The 26,028-nt window shown below is 50.3% G+C and overlaps 3 protein-coding genes and 1 long non-coding RNA gene across 11 annotated transcripts in view; 2 read left to right on the forward strand and 2 right to left on the reverse strand.

The window, feature by feature from the left end:
- Positions 1-1,437: 1,437 nt before the first annotated feature.
- MPST (mercaptopyruvate sulfurtransferase) lies at positions 1,438-9,955 on the forward strand. Of its 4 annotated transcripts, none has more exons than XM_048833314.2 (3): positions 1,438-1,607; positions 3,136-3,773; positions 8,624-9,955. In XM_048833314.2, exons 2-3 carry the CDS (start codon positions 3,179-3,181, stop codon positions 8,920-8,922), a joined length of 894 nt encoding a protein of 297 aa, XP_048689271.1. In that variant the 5' UTR covers positions 1,438-1,607; positions 3,136-3,178; the 3' UTR covers positions 8,923-9,955. The 4 variants fall into 4 exon arrangements, with proteins under 4 accessions (XP_048689271.1, XP_048689258.2, XP_048689264.1 ...); XM_048833301.2 differs by lacking the exon at positions 1,438-1,607 and adding an exon at positions 1,848-2,013; XM_048833307.2 differs by lacking the exon at positions 1,438-1,607 and adding an exon at positions 1,920-2,116.
- On the reverse strand, positions 7,905-13,203 carry LOC125628545 (uncharacterized). Of its 2 annotated transcripts, none has more exons than XR_007354243.2 (4): positions 13,120-13,203; positions 10,394-10,499; positions 10,179-10,270; positions 7,905-9,328 (listed from the first exon to the last, which is right to left on the reverse strand). It is a non-coding gene; the product is annotated as an uncharacterized LOC125628545 (long non-coding RNA). The 2 variants fall into 2 exon arrangements; XR_007354242.2 differs by lacking the exon at positions 13,120-13,203 and adding an exon at positions 10,604-12,635.
- KCTD17 (potassium channel tetramerization domain containing 17) lies at positions 13,192-24,041 on the forward strand. 4 transcript variants are annotated; one of them, XM_048833394.2, is made up of 7 exons: positions 13,192-13,439; positions 15,484-15,592; positions 17,435-17,526; positions 19,295-19,390; positions 20,683-20,808; positions 21,560-21,623; positions 23,132-24,041. In XM_048833394.2, the coding sequence occupies exons 1-7, from the start codon at positions 13,221-13,223 to the stop codon at positions 23,197-23,199; spliced, it is 774 nt and encodes a 257-aa protein (XP_048689351.1). In that variant the 5' UTR covers positions 13,192-13,220; the 3' UTR covers positions 23,200-24,041. The 4 variants fall into 4 exon arrangements, 3 of the variants coding, with proteins under 3 accessions (XP_048689351.1, XP_048689367.1, XP_048689374.1); XR_007354220.2 differs by having other exon boundaries at positions 13,193-13,439; positions 21,560-21,691; XM_048833410.2 differs by lacking the exon at positions 23,132-24,041 and adding an exon at positions 21,865-21,979 and having other exon boundaries at positions 13,193-13,439.
- Positions 24,042-25,694: 1,653 nt separating this feature from the next.
- TMPRSS6 (transmembrane serine protease 6) overlaps positions 25,695-26,028 on the reverse strand; it is a 31,907-nt gene continuing 31,573 nt past the window's right edge. Inside the window, exon 17 of the mRNA XM_048833133.2 lies at positions 25,695-25,857. Coding sequence (XP_048689090.1) covers positions 25,699-25,857 — 159 coding nt within the window. The 3' untranslated portion in view covers positions 25,695-25,698. The remainder of the gene's footprint in view (positions 25,858-26,028) is intronic.

Here is a 26,028-nt window from a genome sequence, read left to right on the forward strand (position 1 = left end):
CTAATGTATCTTTGTCACATTCCATCACATTAATTTGATGCCATTTCTAAACATTTACTCTTACCCTTCTATATTTTAAACAATTTTGGCCTTTGAATAAGGAGCTGGTACCACCAGTAAGGAACTGGGAATAAGGAACCATCTTCAGCCTCCTGTGGGGCATAAAACTGAAACCCTGATGGCAGGGGAAGGAGGTAACAAGGTGAAACCAGACTCCAGAATCATTGACAGTGCAGTCAGATGACTGGCTAAATCAGTGTTAGGGCAAAGGGCAAGTCTCAAAAAAGAAACTGTGAAGTGTTGCAGCCGTTTTGGTCCCAGGATATTAGAACAAGGAGTGTGAGGTACTATCTGCTATGGGACCAACTTCTGTTGGTGAGAGATGAGCTTTCGAGCTACGAGTACCAGAAGAACTCTGTGCTGCTGGAAAGCTTGTCTCTCTCTCTCCCACAGAAGCTGGTCTCATAAAACAGTGGGTTTCAACCCAGGGTACGTGTACCCCTGGGGATATGCAGAGGTCTTCCAGGGGGTACATCAATTCATGTAGATATTTGCCTACTTTTACAACAGGCTATACATAAAAACACTAGTGAAGCCAATACAAACTAAAATTTCATACAGACAAGTGACTTGTATATACTGCTGTATATACTATACTGACATGTAAGTACCATATTTATATTCCAATTGATTTATAATTATATTGTAAAAATGAGAAAGTTGGCAATTTTTCAGTAATAGTGGCTGAGACACTTTTTTGTATTTTATGTCTGATTTTGTAAGCGAAATTAAGGACCTAAGAACGGCAATAGCGGGTCAGACCAAAGGTCCGTCTAGCCAGTATCCCGTCTCCCGAAGGTGGCCGATGCCTGGTGCTTCAGAGGGAATGAACAGAACAGGCAATCACTGAGTGATCCATCCTGTCGCCCATTCCCAGCTTCGGGCAAACAGTGAAGTGAGGTGTAACTTGGGAGTACGCAAGAGAAATCAGGCTCGTGACAGGGTTACGGTAGTCTGGAAAGGTTGAGAGCCACTGCCATAAAAGGTATTACCTCGCCCACCTTGTCTCACCATAGAAGAAACTCTAAAGGGCTCTGCAGAAAGCGAGGACTGTGGTCTCAGGCAGGGTGAGGGTCACAGTACAAGTGTAAGGGAAGCGAGCTAAAGACCAGCTGACACCTCACTACACAGCAAGACCAGGAGACTCCCTCCTAATGAAGGAAACCGCTGGACACAAAGGCCTCCTGCTCTAGGAAGAATCCTGGTGATGGAGGAGCAGCTCCCAGCCCCCCCGCCTCAGAGAAACCCCTCAGGACTAAATCCCCGGCGGGAAACGCCCGCAGGAGGGCGCGCTCCAGAGCAGGATCCCGGGCCAGCACACGGGGCGGGGGGAGGGGCCGGAATCTGGGTTAAAGGTGGGGGTGGGGGGCGGGTTGCAGAGGGCAGCGTTGGCCACGCAGCGCTAGGCCACACGCGCAGCGCGGGCGGGTGACTGTCCCGGGCGAGGCCGGCCTTGCAGCGCCGCGCTCCCTCTGCATTGCACTCGAGGCACGCGTATTGCCGTGACTCGGCAGCGGCTCCCGGCGCCCCACCCTGGCGGCCACAAGGTCTCTTTGATTCATTTCCTTCTCGCCCCGCGGGCGGCTCGGACCATTGTTGCGAGGAGAGGAGGGGTGTGTGTGTGTGGAAACCCCCCCCCCCCCCCCCGGAGAGTGCTGCGCGGGGCCGCTCCCTCCGGCAAGCCCGCCCGCTGGTGGCTGGGAGCGGAGGGGAGCTGCTGCGGGTTGGCTCTGGGCTGGGAGGGCTGGTGCGTGGCGGTCCCTTCTGCCCCCGCCTCCCCCCCGCCCCCAGGAGTTGGTTTGGGCGGCAGCCGGGTGGGAGCTGGTGCTTCTCTCCTCCCAGGAGCGAACGTATGGAGGGGGCGGGAGCGGGAGCGCCGCGCATTGCGGGAGGCGGCCTGAAGCCCGTGTCAGTCACGCCGCTGAGCAGCCGCGGCCCAGCAGTGGGGCAGAGGTCTGGGCAGTAGCCTGCTGGACGGGAGTCGCTCACTCGAAGGCAGGAACTTCTGCGGGCTCAGGACCAGCGGCCCCCAGGCTCCCTAGGCTGAACCTGGCTGGTGGGCGCGGAGTGGTTGCACCGATCCCCAGGCTCTGGGTTGGAAGGAGGCCGTGCCAGGCCTTGTTGGCACGCTGGCGTGCTTTCCGCTGGAGCCCTGAGCGGGGGCTGTCCCTTAAAAGCTGATGGGGACCGTGCAGTTAGTGCCTTGTAGGGGCTGGTCAGGCCAGGGAGTGGCCTTGAGTGGGCATTGGCCACTCCTGTCTGCTTCGTGTGTAACACCCCTGGCAGTGGGAACCCAGGGTCCAGTACCGCCAGGGCAGGGGGGATGCTGCTGGCTCAGCCAGGTCCGAGGGGACAACCCTCTCTGCCTGGAGTTCTTTCTCAGCCTGCCGCGGAGGCAAGGGCTCTTCCCAAAGCTATGCTGCTTTCCTCTCTCGGGCCTGTGGCGTGGGGCAGGGAGTTGTAGGAAAGTCTCAGTGCTGGCAGAGTGTGCAACAGCAAAACTTGGGCATAGGGAAACGAACAGCTTTTTTAATGGGGCGGTGGCAGTCCTTAATTCAGGACGCGGGACCCAACCATGCAGAGCTCCCTTTTGTGAGGTTCAGATTGCTGGCTCTGGTATATACAGCAGGTGCCAGGGTGCCTCACACGCAGGGTTCTCTCTTCCTGATCTTGAATACAGGTTCCTGCCACATGCAGCTGACTCATCTTGGGGTGAGGCAGGCTCTGCAGATGTTCCTCTCCCTAGATTTCGCTCTCTGTCTTTAACTGGGCTCATTTCATGATCTCTGGATCGCCAAACCGATTTCTGATGTAGCCCCAGTGGTGTTACAACAGAGCTGACTTTACCCTGGTGTGAACACAGTGAAGCAGAGGTGGGCTTGTATTCTGTAACCTGGGGCCCAAGTTCTTTTCTTCTACTATTTGTATTATTGTAGTGCTCAGGAGCCCATTGTGCAAGGTGCTGTACACACAGAACAAAAGACAATTCTTCCCCCAAAGAGCTCTAGTCTCTTTTTTCGCAGTAGCTCACCCTAATATCTCCTGTCACTAATTCCTGACTTTTCCCCCCTTCAGGAAACCCCAGAGACTGTCTGAATCTGGCCAGGACTCAGGAGCAATGTCTCAGCAGTTCCTTTATCGGGCACTGGTGTCGGCTAAGTGGCTCTCAGAAACCATCAAGTCCCCTCAGGCTGGGCAGGCTGTGAAGATCCTGGATGCGTCCTGGTACCTCCCGAAGATGAAGCGTGACCCCCGGCATGAGTTTGAGGAGCGCCACATCCCTGGTGCTGCTTTCTTTGACCTCGACCTATGTAGCGACCGTATGTCGCCATATGACCACATGCTGCCCAGTGCGGATGACTTTGCGGAGTATGTGGGCAAGCTGGGTGTGGGGAACGACTCCCATGTGGTCGTGTATGATGCCAGCGATCAGGGTCTCTTCTCTGCTCCCCGTGTCTGGTGGATGTTCCGGGCCTTTGGGCACCATGCTGTTTCCCTTCTGGACGGTGGGCTGAAGAACTGGCAGCGGGAGGGGTACCCACTGAGCTCTGGCAAGAGCCGAGCAGTTCCTGCGGAGTTCAGTGCCTCCTTGGACAAGTCACTGGTGAAGACCCATGAGGACGTAGAGGAGAACATAGAGTCACATCGCTTCCAGCTGGTTGATGCTCGCTCTGCAGGGCGGTTCAGAGGGACGGAGGCAGAGCCCAGAGAAGGTAACACCTCTGCTTAGCCATCGCTGTGACAAACATGGGGTTCATTTTAAGGCACAAACCCAGAACCATGACTCTCGTTCCCAGCTGAAGGTTGAGGCTGGAAACTCACTTTTTCCAAAGATGAGTTTCAAGAGGAGGATGCTTGGCTGATATCTATCCCTCTTTGTGGTTGCTGTCTCTGCTTACCTATGTCTATTTGCTACTCCCACTGTTCTGTTCTCTGTATGCTGCTGGAAAAGCTTGCTTAAAACACATTCACCCTGGGGCAAAGCCTTATGACACCAAATGATTAGGGGACTGGAACACATGAGTTATGAGCAGAGGCTGAGGGAACTGGGGATGTTTAGTCTATGGAAGAGAAGAATGAGGGGGGATTTGATAGCTGCTTTCAACTACCTGAAAGGAGGTTCCAAAGAGGATGGCTCTAGACTGTTCTCAGTGGTAGCAGATGACAGAACAAGGAGTAATGGTCTCAAGTTGCAGTGCGGGAGGTCTAGGTTGGATATTAGGAAAAACTTTTTCACTAGGAGGGTGGTGAAACACTGGAATGCGTTACCTAGGGAGGTGGTGGAATCTCCTTCCTTAGAAGTTTTTAAGGTCAGGCTTGACAAAGTCCTGGCTGGGATGATTTAATTGGGGATCGGTCCTGCTTTGAGCAGGGGTTGGACTAGATGACCTCCTGAGGTCCCTTCCAACCCTGATGTTCTATGATTCTGTGATTCAAACACAAGATGTTTAGTAGTTCAGCATCTGTGCCAGCAGTAAGCCCTGAGGACTTTAATCCTGTGTTAGGGGAAATCAGCCTAGTTAGCATATGTGACTCCATTTTGGGTTTCCTCTCGGCCATTAACTAGAAGCGAGCACATCACGTACCAAGGGAGGATCCTTCAGGGTGGACAGCTGGACAGTTTCAAGATAAGGGAAACAAAGGAGACAGGAACCAGCCGACATGCCTGAAATAGTTGCTAATTCAGCTTTTTTGCATGGGGAAGGTGGCTGCAGGGGATTGGAAATAGATAAGGAGAAGGCCTGTTTATTGGTTTAGGCCCCCCCACCGAGGCACACAGGCAGGATGTTTTGCCAACAGTATATAATCTTTGTGTAACCTGTAATCGGGGTCCCGTTATGCTCGAGCGTGATACCGCTCTGTTAAGCGGAATAAACCTAGAAACTTTGAGATACTCTGCAGTCTGTCTTTATTTGGTTGCCTCAGCCTAGAAACGAACTGTACGTGTCCTAACTGGAATAATTCGTAACAGTTTTGGCGACCCAGATGGGACTGTAGGCTCGCCCTTGTAAGCGAAGCCGCACTCCTTCCCTCGGACAACTCCAGCCGGCACCGGGTGAGTTCACCTTCGAGAACTCCGAGGAACGGGAGTGTGGGCCGTCGCTTAGGCGATAAGGTGGCACATTAGGCGTTCTTTTGGTAGCCCTAGAATGGGCTCTGGGCAGAGTGTGAGCAGGGGAACCCCTTTGGCTGAGATTCTTGAGAATTGGAAAATATTTCTGGCACCCATGGGTTAGGTAAAAGGAGAGCTGTAATTTTGTGTAAAGTTGAGTGGCCAGCGCTGACTATTCAGACGCCCTTTGGATGGCCACCCGACGGAACTTTTGGACAGGATGAATTAACCTGCCTTAGACAACAACTGGAGGACAAGCATCCAGCTCAAATGGATTATTGGTATGTATGGGATAATTGGGCATACGCCCGAGATAAGGGGCGCCCCTCGACTTTGGGCTCTGGTACCAGATCTAAGGTTTGCATGCCGCTTGCAGGTTCCGCTCCGCCCTATGCTGCTTTTCCTCATCCGTCTCTTCCCCCTACTCCTCCTCCTCCTGTTGCCCCTTTATACCCGTCTCTAACCCTACCCCCTGTTGCGCTTCAAGCGCCCCGGATACAACAGCCCGTTGCGACAGGCACTGACCGTGTCACTATGATCATGGTCCACTGCCCTTTTGGCCCTGGTAACCTGGCAGTCACAGATGCGGAGGTTGTGGGACGGTCCAGAAAGAGTCCTACAGACTATCCGTTCAGTCTTTACGGCATTTAACCCTAACTGGGCAGACATCCAGGCTATTTTGCAAACCCTATTTACCCCCGACGAGAGGTATTCTATTCTAGACGCTAATCGGCGTTGGGTGGGGGACGCTGAGAATCGGACCCCTTGGCCCGAAGCCGATCCAGGTTGGAATCCTAACAACCTCAATGGCCGGGCCAGCCTCTCGGCTGCCCGGGAAGGGCTCCTGGAGAGCATCCATAGGGCGGGTAGTAAGACGGCAAATTGGTCAAAAATTAGCGGCACCGGACATAAAGAAGCATTTAACTAAACATGTTCCCGATTGGCCAGGGAAACCCCTAAGCGAAGTAGTTCGCCTGGCCACTTTCGTGTTTAATGGTAGGGACGAGGAGAAAGCTAAGGAAAAATGTAAGCAAAAGAAGGAGGAAGTAAGGATGTTGGCAGCCGCACTGCAGGTTCCCTTGAGGAATCAGCACTGGCAGGGACACAGGAATACAAGAGGGAGGGGATGCGGACGCGGGACAGGACGGGGAGGAGGAAGGGGTGGGACAAGGAACAGGAACTGTAATTATTGTAAGCAACCGGGGCACTGGAAGAGGCAATGCCCCGTGCTTCCACAAGGGGCTCCTTGGCAGGATCAGCCGGAGATCGGTTCTTCCTTTCCCCATAACGCTCCCCAGGACTTTGCTAATCCCCAGTGACTAGAGGCGGCGATTTTGGGAGCCGTGGGAGAGTTAGAATGGGATCTTGGATTGCAGTCTCAAATTTACTTGAAAATTGGGGAAAAGTTTGTACCCTTTTTGGTGCATACCGGAGCCACCCTTTCCACTTTAACTTTTGTTCCGGGCTCTCTTTCTAATACCAAGGTCTGGGTGCAGGGTATTGAGGGCAACCCATGCCTGGCTCCCCTATCCTGCCCCGTCCCTGTGGAGCTGGGTTCTTTAAAGTTGTCACATAGATTTGTTGTCATGCCAGAAGGCCCCGCTAACCTTCTTGGGTGGGACGTGCTTAGCAAACTGGGAGCCCACATATATTGTGCCCCCAAGGGGCTTCGCATGTCCGTCCCGGACTCGGCGGTTGCTTCTCTTATGGCCTCGATTCCCGATCTCCCCACAGAACTGTCCAGCTGTCCACCCTGAAGGATCCTCCCTTGGTACGTGATGTGCTCGCTTCTAGTTAATGGCCAAGAGGAAACCCAAAATGGAGTCACATATGCTAACTAGGTTGATTTCCCCTAACACCTGGCAGTGAAGATCTCCATCTGACAGCTAGATTTACTGTAGATTATGATTCGTATTATGGTAGTGCATAGAAGGCCCGATTCTGGTACGTGCTGTACAAACACATAGTAGGAGACAGCCTTGCCACAAAGAGCTTACAACCTAAATGGTCAAGGCAGACAAATGGTGAGAGAAGGGGAAGATTAAGAACGTAAGAACAGCCATACTGGGTCAGACCAAAGGTCCATCCAACCCAGTATCCTGTCTGCCGACAGTGGCCAATGCCAGGTGCCCCAGAGGGAGTGAACCTAACAGGTAATGATCAAGTGATCTCTCTCCTGCCATCCATCCCCACCCTCTGACAAACAGAGGCTAGGGCCACCATTCCTTACCCATCCTGGCTAATAGCCATTAATGGACTTAACCTCCATCAATTTATCTAGTTCTCTTTTAAACCCGGTTATAGTCCTAGCCTTCGCAGCCTTCTCAGGCAAGGAGTTCCACAGGTTGACTGTGCACTGTGTGAAAAAGAACTTCCTTTTATTTGTTTTAAACCTGCTACCCATTAATTTCATTTGGTGGCCCCTAGTTCTTATATTATGGGAACAAATAAATAACTTTTCCTTATTCACTTTCTCCACACCACTCATACTTTTATATACCTCTATCATATCCCCCTTAGTCTCTTCTTTTCCAAGCTGAAAAGTCCTAGCGTCTTTAATCTCTCCTCATATGGGACCTGTTCCAAACCCCTAATCATTTTAGTTGCCCTTCTCTGAAACTTTTCTAATGCCAGTATATCTTTTTTGAGTTGAGGAGACCACATCTGTACGCAGTATTCAAGATGTGAGCATACCATGGATTTATATAAAGGCAATAAGATATTCTCCATATTATTCTTTATCCCTTTTTAATGATTCCTTACATCCTGTTCGCTAATGATTCCTAACTATAATAACTAACTATTCCTAATTATGGCTGTTCTCCTGCTGGGAATCTGAGGCACACAGCGATTATGATACACATCTAAGGTCAAACAGGAAGTCTGTGGCAGAGGAAGGAATAGAAATAAGATTTTCTGAGTCCCATTCCTTGCCTTCACCCTAAAACTATCCCTCCTCTCAGCTGATTCACCTGTTGCCACAGCTGAGTCCCAAATCAAGCATATAGAAGTGATGTTGCATACATTGTGACTAACACATGCGGCTGAAAGAGGGTGCTCCTATCCCTACCCCAAGCTGTTAGAGCTGCACCCCAGAAAGTGACTTTCCGTCCGTACAAGAAGTGAAGAAAGCTGTGTATTTTAGTATGAATGCAGAGTCCCATGGTTCAGAGGCAGCAGTGCACTCAATCTCTCGGGGACCTGGGGAGGCGGAAGAGAAGGTAGCTCCCACACACCCCATCACTTTAATAATATTTAGCTTTGATATGATGCCTTGTGGTCAAACATACAGACATTAACCCTCACATAACCTTGTGCAGTGGCTGTAGAGGGAGGGTTGCCAAGGCATGAGTATGCGTGGAGGGTAGTCAAGAAGGGGTTGTGCGATGGAACCCTCCGTGATGTAAAGATTAACTCCTGTCTGCGTTGGTCTCCTTCCTCTTCCTCCAGGAATTGAGCCTGGTCATATCCCTGGCTCCCTGAACATCCCCTTCTTGGATTTCCTCACAGAAGCTGGCTTTGAGAAGACCCCTGAAGTGATCCGCAGCTTATTCCAGGAGAAGAAAGTGGACCTCTCAAAGCCAGTGGTAGCCACATGTGGCTCGGGAGTCACTGCCTGCCATGTGGCCTTGGGGGCGTACCTCTGTGGCAAGCCAGACGTGGCTGTCTACGATGGTGCCTGGGTGGAGTGGTACATGCGGGCTCGGCCTGGAGAGGTCATCTCTGAGGGCAGAGGCAAGACCCTCTGAAGCAATGCTTCTGTCCCTGCGGTGCAGACAGATTGCCTTGGAAGATGGTCTTAGCCTTTCCTGTTTTAAAATCATAGTGGTATTGAGTGAAGGTCTTGGGTGACAAATCTAAACACATGGTTCTAGCCCCTTCCCCCTACTCCCTTCCCCCTTCTTGCCTACAACCCATTTTTCTGGGCATGGAAGATGCCTCTTTACAGCGTCTTATTAGGGGGAGGAAGCACTTGTTATGGGTTGGTGGAATAATTGATTCAGGCTGGACTCATCAGCTGGGATGATCCCTCCTGATTAGACACTGAGTGAGGAAGATGAGTGGAGGAGCAATTTAGATTTCTCCTCGTAGTTGGACTCTGATTTGTTCTCAGCCAGTTCTGCATCCACCATTGTTCCTGGGGAACTTGAAATCCTGTTTTTTTAAAAAAGAAAGTATCTATTTAAAAGGTTACATAATAAAAACATTTAATGAGTTTAAAGGTTTTTCTCCTGAACTGAGCCCAGGACAGTATAGCTGGGGCTTCTCCTTCCTAGATCACAGAGCCATCTTGCTCTGTACCCCTCCACAGGGAGTGTTTAGTTACCACAGCTACATATATCCAGCATAAGTCTACAGTGGAGCTGGAGCAGGTGTAAGGTGTGAGCCGGTACGACATCGTGCATCAGCTATGGGAGAGGGACTGAGAGACTTTTTCCATTGGACCATATGAACTGGAACCATAAACTCACTGAACATTAAATCCCACCAAATGGGGGTAGATCCATCCCCATCATCGTATCCACTCATTATACTCCACACCTGAACATAACCATTATATGGACAACATACCCGCATATCTCAGTGTCTGTACTTTGACCGGTTAAACTTTTACTACCAATCGGGGAGATTATGTATTCCTTACGCCACCCATTCCTAAACCGAATTTCGCACCCCTTGATAATCTGTACCTTATTCCCTGATAACCAGAAACTTCTATGCTTAAACTCTGTACCGTTTTCTTTTTACTTCAACATCATCTTAATAAAATTATGAAATCCAGCTCCGACCGACAGACCTGCACCAGCAGTGAAGCTGCGGCAGCGTGAGCAGCCAGCCCGAGGACGTACCTGCAGTTTCAGACTGGATCATGCTTGGGGCTGCTAGGCTGTCATGCAGTTTGTGCGGCTGCAGCTACGCTGCTGTTTTTAGCGTGCTAACTCGATCACAGCTAGCGCAGGTATGTCTATCCAGGTGGCAAATTACACTTCCAGTGTAGACATACCCTTATTCTCTATGAAGAAAGCTGTGCTGATGAAGTGACTGCAGTATTTGTTTAATTCTTGGTAGGTATATTTCAGTTTCCCTGGGAGAGACCTGTAGACCAAATAAGAAAGGGACAGCATACCTCTCTGTTGTTTGTTTCAGGCTGTTAATGTCCTGCAGCCATGCAATTGTGCAACTTTCAGATGCTATGTTCCAATTCAGCATGATACTTACACATGTCTAACGCTAGGAATGAGAGTACTCCCCCTGTAGGCAGTGTTGCTCCCAGGATATTAGCAAGACAAGGTGGGTGAAGTAATAGCTTCTATTGGACCAGCTTCTGTTGGTGAGAGAGACAAACTTACATAGAGCTCTTTTTCAGGTACTTGCACTGACTTGCATGGGACTGTCCGTGTGCTTACAATTAGTTATGTGCTTCAGTACCTTGCTGAGTTGAAGCCCTAGGGAAGAACTACCTGTAATGGCAGTCATTTTCACAAGGCCACCACCTTAAGTCTTGGAGCTGAAAATCTCCCCCAGCAGACATCAGGGGTATTTGATTCAGTGCATTCGGAGAGTTAATCTGCTCTTGGTTACACCTGTACAAGGACAGTGGCTTCAATATATTTGATTAAAGAAAGGTCCCTGTTGATCATAACACCCATTGTCCTAGACAGCCTGAAGAGAGAGGTGGGTGAGGGGGTGTTTGTCTCCTGATCAATTCCCAGGGAGCAGCTGGGATGCATTACATATGGTGGGTTAGGTGTTAACAATTTGCCCTTCCTTCCATGATGACTTCATTCTTGTGGGTGGGCCAGATCCTGACATCTGGGCAACAAACAGAGGCCAGTGCTGACAGAAGAACTCATGCTATGACTAAAGACCTTCCCTGGATCATCTGCAGCTGTAGAAGGAAAGAGATGGATAGGGAGTGGGGCAGAGAAAAGTGGGGAAAGAGATGCAGGCTAAGGAATTGAAGGACGGTGGCTGGAGAAAAAGGAGATAGATGGGGGGGATAAGAGGAAAAAATAGATGACAGACAATAAGGGTTTGGGCCTGAGTCTCCACTCTAACCAAGGTATGCCATATAGAGTTAAGGAGCAGGGGAGCAAAAGTGACTATGCCACCTATAGTTTATATTCTTTGTGCATCCAGGGGCCTGTCTATCTGTCTTCTCTTCTAAATTAGAGGAGACTCAAGGCTGTTCATATTTACACTCAGCAGTGGTGGCCTAGGGACTACTCAGCAGCTGAAAATAGCTAGAGGACAGCATATTCCAGCCACATTACCTCCTACCCCCGGCACACCCCCTTCGCTAGAGAGGAGTGGGGTAGGCTGGCTCTGTTTTCCAGGGAACCCCTTTAGACTTGGTTACTCACCTGTGGGGAAAACTGTTGCCTTTATGCCCCTATATGGCATAAAGGGACTGAATTGTACCAGAGAACTAGCTCCCTAAATGGAATAAAAAAAAGAAAGGGTGTGTGTGTGTGTGTGAGACCCAAGAAAAGACCCAACTGTAAGGTTAATAGACGTGTGCCTACACTTCAGCACTGCACTTTATGGCTATTGCCCTGGCAGGAAAGGGTCAGGTACCTGTTTGGGCGGGTGGCTTTGGGCCAGTGTTAGCCTTTGGGAGGGAAGCTACCCGCGTTTTTCTGCCTGATGTGAATACTGTTTGAAATGTTGGCAAAGGTGGTTGCAGTTAATAAGTCAGATGACCTCTGTTGGGCATGGTAGAAGCATAGTTGAGGGGATAGATAAAGTTTGTGTGTTTCACCTGGGCCAGGGGTCATGTGCAACTTAACTTCCAAAAGGGCACCCTCTCTTCCTTCTCAAAACCTTCCCCCCTCCCCCGCCACAAATGGGGCACTCAGAAGAGACAGAGGTAGGTCTTGTGAATGAGTTAATCCCCTGGATGGGGGTGGGGGCAAGGCCTGGGACTGCATAAACATAGAGACACCCATCCAGGAAAGGGAGGTTTATGCAAGGCAAGTTTGGAGTTGGTGATGGGGTAGCAGCCAAGGGGAAAACTTGCTGACTAGGTGATCATCACTGCAGATAAATTAAAAAAACAACAACAGGGCTTTGATAGTGGACACTGGTCCCCTACATGCATGAGCACCCACATAGTCTCAATGACCAAAATAGTTCGAATCCTTTATGAGTGTCTTGCTGCAATAGCAGAGAAGTGAATGCTATGATAGTTGGACACTCTGCTGGGCAAAAGGAGAACATGAAAGAGATCTGGCTGGTTCAGCATTGGAAGACTGAGCCACACCCAACACATAGGCACAGAGCAGAGAACAGTTTTCTCCTCAACCCAAAGCACCACTGCCTGCAACACCCTGCTCAGAAGGTGTGTAAACTGCAGCTTCCAGAATCCTCTAGCACTGATCACCCCGTGCAGCAGCAGTGGCGGCATAGATAACACTTTTCAGAGGAACAGCCATGTTAGTCTGTATTCGCAAAAAGAAAAGGAGTACTTGTGGCACCTTAGAGACTAACCAATTTATTTGAGCATGAGCTTTCGTGAGCTACAGCTCACTTCAGTGAGCTGTAGCTCACGAAAGCTCATGCTCAAATAAATTGGTTAGTCTCTAAGGTGCCATAGATAACACTGCAGATCCTGCGGCAGGCAGAGTGGGCTATGCAAAACTACAGCTCCCAGGATTCTTTGGTGACCAATCGCAGAGACGATGTAATGTGGTCATATTAACAGGGTTTACATATTATTTCAAAGTAATCTACAGCTATCAACTGAACAGCAGCGACCAGAGAGAGGCCCCAAGGCAAACCCATTATCCTGGCACCCCTGGAATTTGGGGAGTGTTCAGAATGAGGAGCTGGGTTTTGTCCCTTGTGCCCATCGTTAGTAATAACAGACATGCCATTGATACAGAATCGTTCTTCCCCAAAGATCCCATAGCTGCCCACTTTGAGCACCCGTGAAATGCAGCCACCTCTGGGGTGGAGAGCACCAGATAAACTACAGATCCCAGAATCCTCCAGTGCCCAACATCTGCAGTGGCGTCTCCAGCCTGGGAGGGACGGAGAGGGAGAGATGAGGATGGAAGGAGGAGGGGAGGAAACGCAGGCTCCAGAGAGGGTTTCGTTGACCTGGGAGAGCCACCCGCCGCAGCCCGCAAACAGCAGCCGGGCCAAGTGGGTCCGGCTGAACGTCGGGGGCACGGTTTTCCTCACCACCAGGCAGACCCTGTGCCGGGAGCAGAAATCGTTCCTCTGCCGCTTGTGCCAGGGGGAGGAGCTGCAGTCAGACCGGGTAAGCGGCGAGCTGGCGCCTGCTGGCCGCCCCGACCCGCACTGGGGAGGGGGGTGGCTGCGGCTGCCGCGCGCCCAGGGGGGCAGCGCGGAGCCCTGAGCTGGGTGGGATCAAAGCAGAGCGCAGGCCGGGCTGGGAGGAGCTAGCCCCGGCGGGGGAAGGCGGGGTCCTAGTACAGGGTCCAGAGGGAGCGGGATGGACGGCGCGGCGCGCGCGCAGGGGTGATTGGAACGAGACCCCGTCCCTCTCCCCCCCGGGGGACTCACTCCCTGCGTGCCAGCCAGAGCCCCTTCGGGGGGTGGGCCCGTCCCCTCTGTGGAACGGGAGGAGTCTCTGGCTTAACAGTGGGGACCGAACAGGCCCGCCAGCCCGGGGCTGTGTGGCACACAGAGCACCCGTCTCCTCTGCCTCCCCGCGCCACCGGTCTGGGACGCTTTGCACCAGCCCCGCAAGAGGCGCCCTCCTTTCTCCCTCTGTCACACGCCCAGCTCCGTGGGTGGGACTCAGGCCTGACAAGGAGACTTGGCTTTACCATGTAGAGCCACAATAAGTAGCCTCCCGTCAGAGACACAAGGTGGGGGAGGTACGGTTTTTTTATTGCACCAGACAAGCTTCCCAGCTTACACAGAGCGCTTCTTCCAGTCTCCTCCTCCCAGTACAGGCTGAAGAGGTAGGAGCCCTGCTGAGACCAGAGTCCACATCACGTCTTTTTATTCCAGGATCTCCCTGCTAGCCTTATAGAATCATATTATATATAGGAAAGGCTTGCGGGGTCTGCACCTCAGGGATGAAATACCAAGACCTGGGGCCCCAGCAGGATCCGTTCAGCCCTTTGCTCTTTCAAAGGAGATAAATTGAGAGTACTGTGCAGTTTGCGCTGCATGTGTATTTAGGTTCTGCCTGAATGTTAGAAGTCCCAGGGTACTTTAAATTAGAGATGTTTCAGAGTAGCAGCCCTGTTAGTCTGTATTCGCAAACAGAAAAGGAGTACTTGTGGCACCTTAGAGACTAACCAATTTATTTGAGTATAAGCTTTCGTGAACTACAGCTCACTTCATCGGATGCATTCAGTGGAAAATACAGTAGGGAGATTTATATACATAGAGAACATGAAACAAATTAGAGAATTGATTTAACCCATTGTACTTTCAAACATGCCTCTTCTCCCTACTGTTTTGCAGTGTGATGTGTATCAGCTGGCTGCAGCCTTCCACCCCAGAGGTGGCTGCTTTTCTGTAGTACTATATGCATGTCGTTTAGGAAGTGCTTTGGGATCCTAAAGTTAGCTCTTATATGCTACTTTTAATATTTAGCTCTCAGATCACTTTACAAAGGTGAGTAGGTATCATTAGTAGATCAGGTCAGGGATTTTTTGATAAAATGGTTTTTCCTTGGAAAATGCTGATTCATCAAAACCAAGCTGTTCCTGGGAAAGGGTCCATTTTTTTTGAATTTCTTGTTTTTCAGGGAAAAGAAACATTTTGAAATTGTTGAAATGTCCCACTTTGACATTTTCAAAATGGAAAATACTGGGTTTGGGATTAAAATTATGTTTTGGTTTGAAATTTTAAGTTATTTTAAGATTAAAAATGTTAAACAAATGACACAGTCAAAGTTGAACTGAAATGTTTTGATCTCTCTGGTTTGAATGATTTTCTTTTTGAATTTTCCATTCACAATTTTTTTTGTTGAGATTTTGACTTTTCATCCCAATTTGGGGTGGAAAAAATTATTGAAATCTCAAAAATTCTCACAAGACTGGAAAACTGTTTCCTGACCAGCACTAATCATTATCCCCATTTTTCACAGGGAAAACAAGGCACAGAAAAATTAAGTGAATTCCCTAAAATCAACAGCCAAAAGGACCCAGGTTTCCTCATCCTCAGTCCTGTGCCCTGTCCACTGGACCAAAGGAGCTATAGAAATGTAAACCAGGATTACTACAGTTATTATTTTATTGTAGTCCATTGTCTAGAGAAGTTAGGATCAGTGGCAAGTTTCCCCCCTGGGTTCTTCCCATCATGGCTTGTCTCTATATTGTTAGGATGAGACTGGTGCGTACCTAATAGACCGGGACCCCACATATTTTGGACCTATTCTGAATTTCCTCCGTCATGGCAAGCTGGTACTGAATAAAGACATGGCTGAGGAGGGTGAGTGTTGAAACCCAGAAAACTCCCTCTTAACACCCAATCCCTCTCTTAGAGGTGGGTTACAGTAGGTGCTGTTAACCCCAGTCTCCTGACCATATCCAATTCTGCTGTCTAAAAAATTCCCCCCAGTGGCGGGCCCCCTCCCCTGTGCTAGGATTTTTGAGACAGCTATCTTTGGAGCCCACATCCCGGGGAACTCTTTGTGTCCCATTTGCCATACAATAAAATGAATGAGAGTTGGGAGAAAAAGCTTGCTGGAATTTCCCCTTATTCCTAGTGATGGTATGATATTATGGTAGGGTGAACTCATGCTGATTCAACCCTGTGCACACTGATTTCCTCACCCGTGCTCCACTACTTGGAGCATGAAGCTTTTGTCACTGGGGCTGGGAAAGGAGTGGCTAGGCCATGGTAGTGGTGGATCTCTGGTAGGTAGGATCTCTGATGAATTAACAAGTAAGAAATGGATGGCCTTCCCTGGTGTTAACCCCACAGGGTTTGAGCCCTAAGTGACTGAGAATGCTTTACAGTATTATTGATTTCCTCCCCAGCATGCCATTTCTCCCAGTGTATGTGAGAGAGGGACTAATGGGGTGGGAGAATGAGAAGCTCTGAGGGAATCTCAGAGTATATCTATACTATGGAGACTATGCCAGCATGACAATGCTGTCAGAGTTTTTCTGTCATTGCAGGAATGCTGTCTCCCCAGACAAAGTTAGCTATGTTGATGGAAATCCACTTCTGTTGACAGAGCTGCGTCTACACTAGGGGTTTTGTCAGCATAGCTATGTCGGTCAGCGGTGTGGTTTTTTCATACCCCTGACTGACGTAGCAATGCCAGGAAACTTTTCAGTGTACCGTAGGCCTACGTGGGATGGTTAGGGGCAACTAAATCTCACCTGCTTGCCCTGTCTATGTACTGATCTCAAGAGAGAACCTGTGTAGTCACTGAATGCTGGTTCCTAGGCATCGTTCTCCCTTGTGGACCCATAAGGTGCCCCGCACCCTCCCTGTTAACAAACATGATCATGTTTGTCTCAGGGGAGCGGACAGATGCAGCTACTGTAGGTTAATGAAGTGAAACACACATCTTTGTTTACCTGCTTTGGGGTAAAGTGCTATTCAGAGATCAGCAACAGGCCCAGGATGGGGACCAGAAGACTAGGCTCAGTACCTACAACAATAACCAGGATTCACTCCCAAGTGGATAGCACTCAGTAACTGAGGGGTCTGGGTTTAATCCCTGCTGAACAGAGCCTACAGGACAGTAACCAGCAGGGCAAGAATGAGCCCTTAAGTAGCTAGGGGCCTAAATTCACTCTAGTTCATAGACACTCTGGGTCAGTAATCAGGGTGCCTGAGTTCAGTGCCCAATAGGTAGAGCCCTGAACCCTCCCTGGGAAAATAACCCGCAAGCCTGGGATCAGGTATTAGTGGGTAGTGTCCTCCTCCTGGAATAACAGCCAGGGTAGGGATATGGATGCACTTCCCAGTAGGGTGAATCCTGGGAACATTAACCAGAGAAGAGTTAGGGTTCTGTCTTCACTTGTAGAGCCCTGACATCGTAACCAGGTTAGACACCCCTGCGCCTCCCTTTGATACAGTAGTAAAAGGGGCCTGAATTCAATCCCCAGGTGTAAGAGCTTCCAGGCAGCAGAGAACTGTTAATGTGGGATGTTGTGGTGTCCCTTCTCCCCAGGGGAGAGAGTTCTTGGTACAGGCATGTGAATTCCTGAAGCAGCCAGATGGGGCTTTCTCTTCAGGAAGCTCCGAGTACTGGGAAATGGGACTAAGAAGGACAGATACTTATTCCCATGTCTTTTGCGCTCTGGGTGTGTCTAGGGGTTCTAGAAGAAGCTGAATTCTATAACATCGGCCCTTTAATCAGAATAATCAAGGACAGACTGGAGGAGAAGAACTACACCATAACACAGGTCTGAGGGGAAATGGAGAGGGGCGGGGTGGATGGAAAGCTAGAAGAGAGGTCAAATAGGGGAGGGACAGTGGGAAAGTGCCGTGGTAAAATAACCCACTGGTGGGTGACTGTTACTGATCCCACTCTGTGCCTATCTGCAGAGGATATGAGTTGTTACAGCCCCCAGCCACAGAGCTTTAGCTCAAGCTGTAGCAGCCAAGGCTTTTAGTTCTGGAGGTTCTTGGTTCAATTCCTGGTGTGTCAGCCCAGCTGGCCCGGTCACATAAATGGGAGTTGTTTGTTGGCACATAAATACGCAGGGATGATTCCACTGATATATGCTGTGTCATGAAATCTTCCACCAGCAGGAAACCTTCATTGTAGTTAAAATAAAATGGAAGTCCCAGAGGTGGCACTGGATGCTGTGCTTTTCTGATCTGGAAGGGTGTGATATCCTGAACCTCCAGACAGGGCATTAGTTGCAGGGGCTATTTCAGTGTGGGAAGGGGATGGTTTGTGGAAGATGCATTGTCTGTGTGCTCCTGCAACTCCAGAAAGAAGCCAGCCTGTTCCTTTTAGTGCACTTTTAGTGCACTATCACTGTGGGAGGCAGGGATATCGGTGGGGAGTCACTGAGGCATTAATGCTGTGGGAGGCGGAGGGGATGTCTATAGTGGGGAAGATCACTAAGGCATGACTCCTCCATCTTTGGCTGTGATTACCTCTTTCAAATCGCTCTTTAATACCCATTTCTTCCAGTAATAATAAGAGTTAAAAATTGTTTATTATTTGCAATACTGTAACACATAGACTCTCACACTGAAATTAGAGCCCTATTGTGCCAGGCACTGTACAAACACAGTCAGAGACAGCCCCTGCCCCCAAAGAGCCTGCAGTTTAAGTAGACAAGACAAAGGGTGGGAGAAAAACAGGCTTATTACCCCCATTTTGCAGATTGGAAACAAACACAGAGAGTGTTTTCCCCCCCAGGGTCACTCAGGAATCCTGCAGCAGAGCTACTACTTGGCTTCACCAGTAATCTCTCCATGGTCTCTTTCCCTGTGCACTGATCCCATGTCTGAACTTGCATTCCTTTTTGTCCTGTCTGCCTTAGTTTGTAAACTCCCTGAAGTAGAGACTGCTTTGCTCTGTGCCTCCACACTCGAGCACAGTGGGCATTTATGGCACTATATCAGAGGTTCTCAAACTTTTGTACTGGTTACTCCTTTCACACAGCAAGCCTCTGAGTGCGACCTCCCCTTGTAAATTAAAAACACTTTTTAAATATATTTAACACCCTTATAAATTCTGGAGGCAAAGCAGGGTTTGGGGTGGAGACTGACAGCTCACGACCCCCCACCTAATAACTTCCTGACCTCCAGTTTGAGAACCCCGGCATTATATCAGTGGCTTTCATTAACAATGATAACAAATGCAAACTTCCTGTAAGAATGAGTGTGGCCTATGCTGGGTGCTGGACCCTTCCCCTCTTCACGGTAGATCCTTTTAATCCATGTGCTCTCCTGCTGCACCTGAGGTGTGATCCTGCAGAAACCTTTGTCCTCTCATACCACCCCTTTTTGGGCAGGGCAATATGAAGTTGGGTTGCGAGGTTACCTTTTTGTAGGCCCCTCATTTTTATAATCCCAGCCAGAGGCGTATCAGCTTTTGTCACAGAATAACATTCAGAATCTTTTGAGGGTATGAAGCCACTTGGCTCAATTTCCTGCCGGAACATCTGCCCCCAAGGCAGAGTTCCTCAGCAACGTGCCTCACTTTCCTCACAGGTGCCTCCGAAGCATGTGTACCGGGTGCTGCAGTGCCAGGAAGAAGAGCTCACTCAGATGGTTTCCACTATGTCAGATGGATGGCGCTTTGAGCAGGTAGAGCAGGATGTGTGGGCTAGAAGAGGAGCTGTGTGCTAGAGAAGAGACAGGGAACATGCTCTAACACCAAGGCACCAGAATACACCACTTCCTCTGTGGTATTGTTTACTCACCAGGTACAATGCCAGTAGAGCCAGTGGTGAGCTGGAGCTGGTTTGCTGGAACCGGTTGTTAAAGTTAGAAGCCCTTTTAGAACCGGTTCTCCCATGAGGGACAACCGGCTCTCCCATGAGGGACAACTGGTTCTAAAAGGGCTTCTAAATTTAACAAGTGGCCAAAAACTGAACTTCCTGCTCAGGCCCCGGGAGGCGGAGGTGAGCTGGGGCGGGGGGCGTGAGGAGGGCCGCCTGCGCTGCAGCAGGTAACCCAGGGGGCGTGCAGAGGAACCGCTCCCCGTCCCAGCTCACCTCCGCCTCCTTGGGCCTGAGCACGAAGCCGCCGCCTGCTTCTCAGCCCTCCCAGGCTTCCTGCCGATCAGCTGATTCGCAGGAAGTGGGAGGGGTGGCGAAGCAGGGCGGCGTGTTCAGGGGAGGAGGCGGAGTGGAGGTGAGCTGGGGCCAGGCGGGGAGCTGCAGGTGGGTGCTCTGCACCCACCAAATTTTCCCCGTGGGTGCTCCAGCCCCAGAGCACTCACGGAGTCGGTGCCTAAGGTGCCACTTTTGATGTAATCATTGGGGGTGCAGCTGCTCCCCCTGCTTCCCCCCTAGCTTCGCTACCCCGCCCCTAGGAGCCAGAGGGACCTGCCGGATGCTTCCTGGGAGCCGCCCCAGGTAAGTACCGCCGGGACTCCCCACCTTGCCCCCCGGCAGGTCCCTCTGGCTCTTAGGGGCGGGGCAGGGTGGGCACCCACTACGGTGGCCAACGATACCATCGTGCCCGGTTCTGAGGGCAGTCCGGGGACAGGGGAGGGGGGTGGATGGGGCAGGAGTCCCGGAGGGGGGCGGGCACGGGCCACAACCCCCTCGTGGGAAGAGGAGGGAACTGGTTGTTAAGATTTTGGCAGCTCATCACTGAGTAGATCTCATTTCTCTGCCACCTCTTCTCTGGGGAGCCTGAAGGAATCTGAGTGAGGTTACAGTTCTTTGTGTTACAGCAGCTCCACCCGCAGGTCTCTGTGTCACAGCCTCTGTTTAGTCCTCAGTCCCTCTGGTTTCTTGATGGGAGTAGCACATCAGTATCTGACTCCATGCTCCCTAAGGGCGTTGTCTATATCCCTGTTCCCACTGAGAAGTGGACGTGTAGCAAAGCGTGTGTGAGATCTTTGACTTTGTTCCTTTTGTGATTTCCAGTTGGTGAATATCGGGTCATCCTATAACTATGGGAATGAGGACCAGACAGAGTTCCTGTGCGTGGTCTCCAAAGAGCTGTACAACTCACCCAATGGTCTGAGCTCTGAGCCTAGCCACAAAGCCAAGGTGAGACCAACCTGCACTTCACCGTCCGTGTTAATGGCTTATCTTCATCACCATAAGAGCCTCTTCTCTGTTTCCTCCCTCCCCCTCAGCGGTGAGCTAACCAGGTGGTGAAATGTCATGGCCTGTCCCTTTGTTCAGAGTCATAAAGTGCTACCTCCTAATGAACAGGACCTTGTGTGTGTGGCAAATCACTATAACAAGGTACCTCTGTCCTTCTTGTGCCTCCCCAGTCTGCCTCCTCATCTCCTACCCACGCTGAGTGTGTCACTATCATCAGACCCATCAGTGTGTGAATACCCAGAATGCTTTGCAGTGGGTACCTTTGTTTGCTGACTAGAGCACCATATCCTCTTTCTGGAGAGTGAGGAACGCTTTCTCCACTGAGTTGTGGTGTGTGGAAATGGGAGGCACCCTCCTTACCTTCAGGCCAGAGAGGGAGGTGAGAAACTCCCTTGGGGTATGCTTTCTTGGTAGACACAGAACATGGGAAGGACCAAAATCCATCAGTCCCTGACAACCCTCTGCATTTCTATGTGGGGAGATGTACCTGCCTGATTCCCATGGGCAATCCCCGCTCAGGGTTCCAGAGAGAGCCTGAATTTCTCTGAACCCTAAAGGTCTTCAGGCCGTTCCTCCCTATATCCAAATCTGGCCGCTGCTTTGAGCCCTTGCGCATGAACAAGAATCACCATGGCAGGTCTTGCAAGTGTCTCCGATCTTTCTTCCCTTTGTACTGCACGCTGGGCCGCAGAGCACAGAGGAGGATCCAGAGGAGGAAGAGCAGGAGCAGGAGGAGGAGGAGGCAGAGGAGAAAGGTGCATCAAATCCCTGAGGAAAATGATAATAATAAAAACCCAACCATAAAGCCGTCCGTTCCCGTCTGGTGAGAGTCCACACAGCTAGTGTCAGGGAAGCACTAGGGAAGGGGCTGAGGGAACCACTCCAGGGAGCAGGGGATGCAGTGGGGCTGAGGTCACAGTGGTAGAGGTGGGAGATCTATTACACATGGCTGCTACTTTATATTTAACTTATTGTTTTTTTTATTTTTATTTGCAGCAAATTAATCTACTCGGGATTCTGCTAATTCTTTCTCCTGTCCAGATTCCCTCTCCTGCTCCCTTCCCGCCCATGGGGTTCTTGTCACCTCTCTCCTACTTCCTCCCTTCCACACAGTTCTTTCCCCAAGAATCCCTCCCTCCACTCCCCTCTTCCCTCTCTCTCTCTCCTCGTGCACCTGGTTTCCTGCCTCCCCTCTCACCTTCCACTTCTGGGGTCCTGTGTGCTCCCTGCTCAGGATCCTGTCTCCTCCTGCTCCTCACTCTTCCTCCTCTGCAGGTGTGTTACCTGTGTGCACTCTCAGATATGACTCTGAGCTCTGCATGAGTGACTCTCATCGCCTCCCCTCTTATGGATCTGGCCCTGGTTTGTAGGTCTTTGGTGGGGGCAGGGAGTGGTTGATTCTTTCCTTACTCTGTGCTTTTCTGATTCTTTTTGTGTGTGTCTTACTTTTTAAGCAGGCCTTACAGTTCTGGACTAGAGGCTCTGGTAGCAGAAGGAAGAGTAAAGCTGTGAGACATTGAGAGGGATGGGAACAAGGGCAAGGAAGATAGATGGGGAGCTGGGGAGAATGCTGTATTTCTGCCTGGCATATGTGAACACAGGACTTTTCCCCAGAAGCTACTGTTTAATCCTCCTCTTGATAGATGAAAGAATATTTTGCATGAGGATTTCCATATATTTCCCTGCCTTTAAAAGCAACCTTTGCCAGGTGGGCGTTTCCCAGCAGATTCTGACAGGGTAAGCATTCTGGGGATGAAAATAGAAACTAGGCAGCTCTGTGTGAAGTGTGCCCCAATTTTTGGCAGAGAGAGAGAGAGAACTTGGGCTCACTGCCCTAGTTGTGTGGTGAAGGGGGTGAGGAGGCCTGAGAAAGGGCCTTGCTTCACTCTTTTTAGGGTGTTTACAGGATTTGTGCTAAATTGGGGGTTCCTGAACCCCTCTTCCCACACCCCTTAGATTAGGGGGAGTCATTGGTTCTCTGGTATTTGCCAGGCTCTCTCCATCCCTCTGTTTAGGGGTCTCTCTGCCCTGAGCTGTGGGGCCTGAGAATTATACTGAGTCAGTATATTTTACTCACATGGATTTTCCTTCCTCTCTCTTTCTCTCCCTCCCTCCTTTTTCATGTCTCTTTCTTTTCTGTTCTCTCATCTCCTGTCACTTTGCTTTTCCTCTTCCTCTCGATTTGTGTTGCTCTCCCTCTCTCCTCCATGCTTGATTTCTCTCTGCCTTTGGTTTTGTTCTTTGTCTCTCTCTCGTTTTCTAGTTGTTACAAGCCAGAGGCCTCAGGATGTGATACCGACGATCAACTCCAGCCTTTTAATTTCCATTTAAAATCTTTATTTTTGTACTGTAGTTTATGGCAGCCCTCTGGGGGAAAGCGTCGCAGCGACTCCACTCCTCACCCTCAACTTGTTGCCTTTGTTTTTAAAGTTCTGTTTTGGAATATCGTTTCTGAAGCTCACACTCGCATCCCCCCTGAGAAAGGCAGATACCCCCGTCTTTGTGTCTGACTTGCTGCAGGGGATGTAATCCACACCCTGCAATCTCCCCAGGCCCACAGGATTTCCCTTCCTTAGGGTCACAGTCAGTGCTTAATTTGTGCCAGGGCTGAGCCCCGGCATCTCTAGGCTTGGCAGTTCATAGCCCCGGCACCTGTGGATTTGCCGCATCAGTTTTGAAAGTAAATCATTGCTTGAGCCCCGGCACCTCTTTCACTCTAAATTAAGCACTGGTCACAGTGACCCCTGCTGGGGAGGACAGAACTCAGCAGCTACACGCTTCCTTCCTACCCCGACCTGCTGACTAGATTCAGGCCTGTGTGTCTGATTCACTGTCAGAGCCACTGTTGGGGAGGGCAGTTGAGCTGTGCTTGTCACCAGGGGGCAAATGGGGAATCCCTGCCTCTCTCCGGATAGCCTCTGTGCTTAGCACAAGGAGTAAAGGGGCAGCCTTGATCCTTTGCTGGGTAATACACACACAGAGGCCCTGCAGGGAGAGGTTTAATTTCAATGGGGGTGAAAGAGGCAGGAGTACGGCATGGCATACCTGGCTTCTGATGTAGCTTCTGACTGTTCTAGGAAGGAGATGCCTGCCAGGGCTTCTGGGCATGGGGTGTTTCTGCGGTGTCTGAGGATGCTGTGTTATAACTCCTGAATAAATGTCACTGTCCATTACTGGCTGTCTCCTCTCCTTTTTGCCAGAGCACTTTGGTGCTTGTGGGAAGGACCCGAGAGCTTGGGTTGAGGCCTCAGATTAACTGACATTAGCACGCATCCACTCAGGGCTAGTCTTCCTTCCCCACCCCTTTGTTCAGGAACAGCAGGTGCGGCAGGATGTGCGTGTGGGTGGAGTCTCTGTACCCAGCACTCTGTCAGCCAGGAGACTTATGGGTCCCAGTGGAATGATGCTGGGCTAAGGAAGCCATTTCCATTGCTCACGCGGCCCAGGATAAAATTCATAAACACGCATGAAACAAAAGTTGCTTGCTGGGTGTAGCTCAGCCTGGAGGCTTGGCCCTGGCCTGGGCTCCTGGTCACCTACTCTGACCCTAATGTACCTAAGTACTGATATTTATTGCATACGCATTGTCTTCCATTCTCAGGGGTGGAAGGGGATGTTCTCCTGGTTCCTGGCTAAAGTGACAGAGACATTCCCACAGTCCCAGGGAGCCTGGCTGGGCCTCCCTTTTCTGCCTGTAGTTCCCCAAGTGTGTATAGCAGGGCTGATGGGGGAACTTCTTTCTGTTGCAGTTCACACCACAGTGATGGGCACTGTATAAGCACCCACACAGATTACAGCTGGTTCATGCTGTCCCCAGGCTGTAGCTGAGAGGGAGGTGTTGGTCTCTTTTTGAGGTTCTCTAATCTGGTCTTATCAAGTTGCTTCGTATGGAATTCTAGGCTGGCAGACACATTCTCAACCCAGAGAGAGTTAAACAGAGAGAAAATTGCAGAGCAAAAAAGTAATTATTTTTATTCCCAATTCCAGACATTGGCCCATAATATTTCTTTATAAATACATAGCCATCACCATCTAAAATACTTTGCTTGCTGCCTTCTCCCCTCACTTGCTAGCAACAGAGAATGGAAGTGAAGGAAGATCTTTTGTGTTAAAGGTATTAAATGAATTCAAGGGAGCGGGTAGGAGGTTGCACAGATGTTATGTACTCAGTGGCCAAGAATTGTGCCTGGAGGGAGTCCAATTGCAGCATAAAATGATGGTGAAATTACAGCACCAAGGCAGTGACATGTACTTGGGGAAAAGTGATGGATCATGTCTTGGAGGCTGTAATAGACAAATAATTGCCCTGTTGAACCTAACTACACCCTCTAGCTAAAGAAAGAAGCAATTATAGAGATGGGAGAGGAGGAGGCGTGGGGGGAGGAGAAGAATGAATGGCAGGGAAGGAGAGAGAGACGGATTGATATCACAGTTACTGGAATCTCGTTTCTATCTACATCAATCAGATTTTCTTGCAGCAAATGTTCCAGTGTTGGGACTGGGGATGAATCATGTAGTTCATGTAAAGTTAGTCTCCCCCATGCTCCTGTCCAGAAAGCATCTGCTCAGGGCCCCCATCTTTCCGTCCTCCCTCCCCTCAATGCACCAGAGACCTTTGTGTGCCTGGCCTTAATACAAGACGGGGCATTTCTTGGAGAGGGTGGAGGGGCTTCCCACTTGTCCTCACATACCCCCAGGGGAAGATTTACTTTCACCCCATCCCAAAACATAATCTCTGTCTTTCTTAACACTCTGGAGACAAGTGATCAATGTCAGGAACAGGTAACAGAGCAGCCTGTGCCTAGTGGGGAAGGCACAGGGGGACATCCCTCAGCTCATTGTCTGTTTCATCCAGCCTAGCACCCTGGTGATCCTGGTGTAGACCCCGTAAGTATCTGGACGTGCGCAACCCAGCCCCCAGCTCACCAGGCCAGCCAGGAACCACCTGCCACTGGGCTCCTTGCAGACAAGGGGACCTCCGGAATCACCCTAGAGGCAGAAGGAAACAAAGAACCATCAGAACACTAAAGTGATGGGGGTGGAGCATGATGAAGAACTAGCACGTACTTTGAGAATACATTTCCTCTACTTCCTCTCATCTTCAGGCTGCAATTCAACCCCTCCATCCCATTACCCAAGGCCTCAGCAGCACCCCCAATG

Source organism: Caretta caretta, chromosome 1, assembly GCF_965140235.1.
Source record: "Caretta caretta isolate rCarCar2 chromosome 1, rCarCar1.hap1, whole genome shotgun sequence".
NCBI classification, from domain to species: domain Eukaryota; kingdom Metazoa; phylum Chordata; order Testudines; family Cheloniidae; genus Caretta; species Caretta caretta.

Bases quoted from the DNA above. Each gene is read 5' to 3' on its own strand.
- KCTD17 (XM_048833394.2), top strand. From the start codon at position 13,221: ATGAGGATGGAAGGAGGAGGGGAGGAAACGCAGGCTCCAGAGAGGGTT. The intron at 13,440-15,483 runs GTAAGCGGCGAG...CTATATTGTTAG, and splicing joins AGGAGCTGCAGTCAGACCGG to GATGAGACTGGTGCGTACCT. The intron at 19,391-20,682 runs GTAGAGCAGGAT...TGTGATTTCCAG, and splicing joins ATGGATGGCGCTTTGAGCAG to TTGGTGAATATCGGGTCATC.
- MPST (XM_048833301.2), top strand. From the start codon at position 1,913: ATGGAGGGGGCGGGAGCGGGAGCGCCGCGCATTGCGGGAGGCGGCCTG. The intron at 2,014-3,135 runs GTCTGGGCAGTA...TCCCCCCTTCAG, and splicing joins GGCCCAGCAGTGGGGCAGAG to GAAACCCCAGAGACTGTCTG. The intron at 3,774-8,623 runs GTAACACCTCTG...CTCTTCCTCCAG, and splicing joins GGAGGCAGAGCCCAGAGAAG to GAATTGAGCCTGGTCATATC.